At 51.1% G+C, this 4,433-nt stretch overlaps 1 protein-coding gene across 1 annotated transcript; it reads left to right on the top strand.

Moving 5' to 3' along the window:
• The first annotated feature begins 2,532 nt into the window (after nucleotides 1-2,532).
• LOC119341297 (nudix hydrolase 21, chloroplastic-like) lies at nucleotides 2,533-3,777 on the top strand. The gene has a single exon (XM_037613176.1). The coding sequence runs from the start codon at nucleotides 2,707-2,709 to the stop codon at nucleotides 3,193-3,195; it is 489 nt and encodes a 162-aa protein (XP_037469073.1). The 5' UTR covers nucleotides 2,533-2,706; the 3' UTR covers nucleotides 3,196-3,777.
• The last annotated feature ends 656 nt before the right edge of the window (nucleotides 3,778-4,433 follow it).

The following is a 4,433-nucleotide window of genomic DNA, read 5'->3' as shown; positions in this document are numbered from 1 at the left end:
GCCAAGACCTTCACCACGACCAAGACCATCACCACGACCTCTACCACCACCACGGCCAAGACCATCACCACGGCCAAGACCTTCACCACGGCCAAGACCATCACCACGGCCTCTACCACCACCACGGCCAAGACCATCACCACGGCCAAGACCACCACCACGGCCTCTTCTAAGACCAAGATGACTCCCTCTTTGTTGCCTAGTTCCTCGTTGGCTTGTTTGATTTGAGTGGTTTGGCACTCCACCACTTGTTTGACTTGGTTGGCTACCCCTTGGTTCACTTGGTTGGCTATCATTTGTTTGGCTTGTGCTTGCACCATTTTTTTTTGATCTCTTTCTTGGTTTGGGACAAGTTCTTGTGTTGTGTCCCCCATTACTGCAGCCCCCACAACCGGATTGCTCACGAGGCTCTTGGAATTGGTCGGTGCCGTATTCTCCACCACCACCACGGCCCCATCCGTCCATGTCACCTCTAAGACGCTTTGTCTTACGTCTTCCCCGTCTAACGATCTTCAATTCCGGGTCCGGCACGCACAATCCATGGACATGTTGGCACTTCACATTTGACCGTGTAACGCACATTCACGTCTGAGTTGGCCACTTTATGTGGACGATAATGTGTAACCGAGTAGTTGTCGAGCCACATCTTCAATTCCAAGAAGGATTGAAACTCACAACCGGGATATATCCCGTTCTTGCCGTCTTCCAAATCACGGTGAGAACTTGGCCTAGCTCCAAGAGATATGCATTTTCCACCATCCACAACAGCTTCATCCGCGAGACTAAGATCCTTGAACAATGGTGTCTTGTGATCCCGCCCGAATACCTTCTTGAATGCTTCGGCCTCCTTCGGTGTGAACCCCTCCTCATCAACTTCTTCATCAGGACCATCGTCATCCGAGTCCGATGCATATGCACGGGAAAAAGGGATGGATTGGTCCATTGTCTCTTGCACATGATATTGGTCGAGATCACCCACATTGTTGTCATGGAGGTCAACTTCGTTGTCATCCTCCTCGTACTCATCATTCTCCTCTTCAAAACCTTCATTTTGGTTGTTTGGAGTCGGGCTCAATGTTGGCCAATCTTCTTGCGTGAATTGAGGTTCACTCATTTGATCTTGGTTCATGGGTGGGGGAGTGCTAGCAACCAACGGGGAGGGGTTCCGGTTCAAGTCTAAATTCAAAGTAGACTCAACCTTCTTGGAGGCAAATAACTCAAGAGCCTTGTCTAGAGATTCCGCAACCGTCTCCTTGTATGCAACCCAACGTTGCTCGGAGTTCACATGCATTGTCTTCCAACGGATGTGCATTCCTAAACCAACATTATGCCTTCCCTCGAACTCAACAACGTCACTTGGGTCCATCCAATTCAAATCTTTCCTCACTTGTTTCAAAAGCTCCGCATAGCTAGGACTACTCTCAAACACCATGTCAAGCTCATCCGGGTCCGTCTCAACATTGCCTTTCAAAAATGCCTCTTTATCCACATGATGAACATAAATACATGTTCTCCCCATCCCTACAATAATCAAAAACACACATATATCAAGTAAATACTTAAGAAAAATATTTGCACACATATGCCCTAACATATATATGAATTAATAACCCTAACCCCCACATAACAATAACCACAACCCTAACACCAACATAACCCTAACACCAACATCCAACACACATAACCCTAACCCTAGCATACTATGGAAGCCTAAACAACCCAAATTAGCAAAGAAATATAACATCATTCAACACAAATTTCCAAATCCTATCAAAATCTAGGGTTTCCCCAAACTAGCAAGATTTGAGCAAATGTGACAATTCCTATGGATGAAAATGAGGGGATCGGAGGAGATTACCTTAAGGGAGGGGTTGGCTTCGAAATCCACGGTGTGTGGCGGATTTGCAAGATTTGAGAAGGATTTGAGAGGGGGGAGAGGGGAAGAGAGGAGGGCCAAGTCTAAGGGTTTGGGTCGGGTGGGGGTGTGTGGGGTGGGGGTGGGAGGGGAGAGAGGGTGGGGCCAGCCCAAGTGGAACACAGACTGTGCAGCGCCCAAGAGCTAGGCGCTGCACATTACAGGTGTGTGGCGCCTAGATCTTAGTCGTTGCACAGGTGCGTGTGGGGCCGCAACTGGACCAGGGCTGCCACGCTGGCAGGATGTGCGACGCCTAAGGGAAGGGCGCTGCACAGTAGGGTGCGGCGCCCGGCTGTCGGGCGCCACACCAAAGGGTCAGCAGAGTGAAATTTTTTCGTGACCAGGTCAGTTTGTGATTTGATTTCTGCCTGAGGTCAGATATGTGATTTCTGCCTCACAGGAACAGAAACCAGATGATAGATATTCACACGCAACGCAGAGCCCATGCACCGCGTCCAGGCGCCACCTGGCCGGGCGTATCCATCCAACCTGCCCGCCTTTTGTCCTCGAGCTGCCCCGCCTTTGTCACGTTCCCTCACTCTGCAACGACGCTGCCAACCACAACAACCTTCGGCCAGAGCCAGGCCGCGCGTGCATCTCTATTAATAGCCAGGCATCCCCGCCCCCATCTGGCTCAAATCCATCCAGCTCCTCCTCCCACCGGCAGATCCAAAGATAGCGCCACCGGGCCTTCATATTTCAGACAGAGCCCCTCTCCCTCATCCTCCTCCCTCCCCGTGGAGCTCCAAGAATCATCCGACGACAGCAGCAGGCAGGTCATTGATTGTTGGATGGCGGCGATGATGGTGGCGAGGCAGGGGCGCGAGCTGCAGCGGTACAGCGCCAGCACGGGCGGCCGCATCGTCGTCGGCTGCATCCCCTACCGGGTGCGCGACGACAACGGCGAGGTGGAGGTGCTGGTCATATGCTCGCGGAAGAAGGGCGCCAGCGCGGGCGTGCTCTTCCCCAAGGGCGGGTGGGAGCTGGACGAGTCCATGGACGAGGCGGCGCGGCGCGAGGCCCTGGAGGAGGCCGGCGTGCGCGGCGAGACGGGGCCCTCGCTGGGCCGCTGGTGCTACCAGAGCCGCAGCTACGAGGCCACCTACGAGGGGTACATGTTCCCGCTGCGCGTCACGGACGAGCTGGAGCGCTGGCCCGAGATGTCCGGCCGCGGCAGGACCTGGGTCACCGTGCAGGACGCCATGGACCGCTGCCCGCACCTCTGGATGCGCGAGGCGCTCCAGCGGTTCGCCGACCGCGTCGCCGACGCCGCCTTGTAGGCGATTCTCCTCGACCGTCCTTCTCGCCGCGCGTGCCTGTAAGCTCTCCCCCGCCCTACGGTTTGTGCCGGCTGGGCTGGGCTGGACTCGGCCGCGCGGCGCTCTGGCGCTAGCGGTCAGGCCACACGAACCAGAGCGCTCTACTGTGACTCCTGTCGTGGCACGGCCTGTACATTGTTTGCCTGGGATTCGACCGGGCATGTAAATCTCACCCACTTCGCCTAATGTTTTGAGATCATAATATAGGGAAATGCTAGCCAAGAACCATAACTCGGTTTATTGGAGTCAGAATGACCCATTTTTTCTCTCCATCAAACTGACTTGAGCCAAATACATTCAAATTTTCGTCGTCGTCGTGGCTTTGATCTTCTAAGTCATTGCATCGATGTTCTCACCAAGTGTTGAGGGTTGTGAGTGTTGTGTGTTATGAGCATTGGGTGGGCAGTGTATGTGTTCGTGGTGCTTCGTGCTCTATGAGTAGCCCTCTTTTGGGTTGTTTGTATCGGTTTTCGCCCAGTTTCCGTAAATTAACTGGGCAATTCTCTTCTTCTTAATTAATCGATGAGACAATTCTTTTGCCTCTGTTTCGAAAAAAAATATACATTCAAATTTTTTATAATTACATTTGTTGCAAGCTTACAATGTAGTGCCTTCGAAAATTTGAAACCATCAAATGGGGACAACAGCGGGGTTCTACCTTATGCTCCGGCTTCTTAATCGGGAAAGACCAAAAAGTACCATGTGGGAGATGCTTACAAACCTCGGTTGATCGACATTGTGAAATACTTTAGGCTTTCATGCGCCCCAGATTTTCTAGAGAACGAGGAGGAGGCTCGATGAACCGCATTGGACATGTGGTTAGCAAACTCTAAATTCATATAGGAGGAGGGTTGATAATCTTGTGGAGTGGCGGATCTAGGATCTAAGTACCGAGGTGACAAATATAATAAATAGGCAGAAGTTTTAGAGAAATTATACAAAGCAGTATAATTTGCCTAAACGTCATAGTAACCCAACAAATAGGAGTGTGGTTATTTGGCTCCCGAGCTCATCTGCTCCCACGGTGAACAGTAAATTTGAAAAAAAAACTAAAAATAAAATAAAATAAAGATTCTTTTTGAATGGAAGATGCTTAGGTGCGTGAGGTCCGCTCCAAATTTCATCTCATTTGGACGTCTGAACAGCTCTTGGCAAAATAAATAAATTTAGGGTCTATGAAATAGTTTACTATTCATGTA

The sequence above is a fragment of the Triticum dicoccoides genome, chromosome 7B (genome assembly GCF_002162155.2).
Source record: "Triticum dicoccoides isolate Atlit2015 ecotype Zavitan chromosome 7B, WEW_v2.0, whole genome shotgun sequence".
Lineage (NCBI taxonomy): Eukaryota > Viridiplantae > Streptophyta > Magnoliopsida > Poales > Poaceae > Triticum > Triticum dicoccoides.
Note: the sequence above shows the minus strand (reverse complement) of the source record. Positions and strands in the feature narration are given on the sequence as shown.

Bases quoted from the DNA above. Each gene is read 5' to 3' on its own strand.
- LOC119341297 (XM_037613176.1), top strand. From the start codon at position 2,707: ATGGCGGCGATGATGGTGGCGAGGCAGGGGCGCGAGCTGCAGCGGTAC.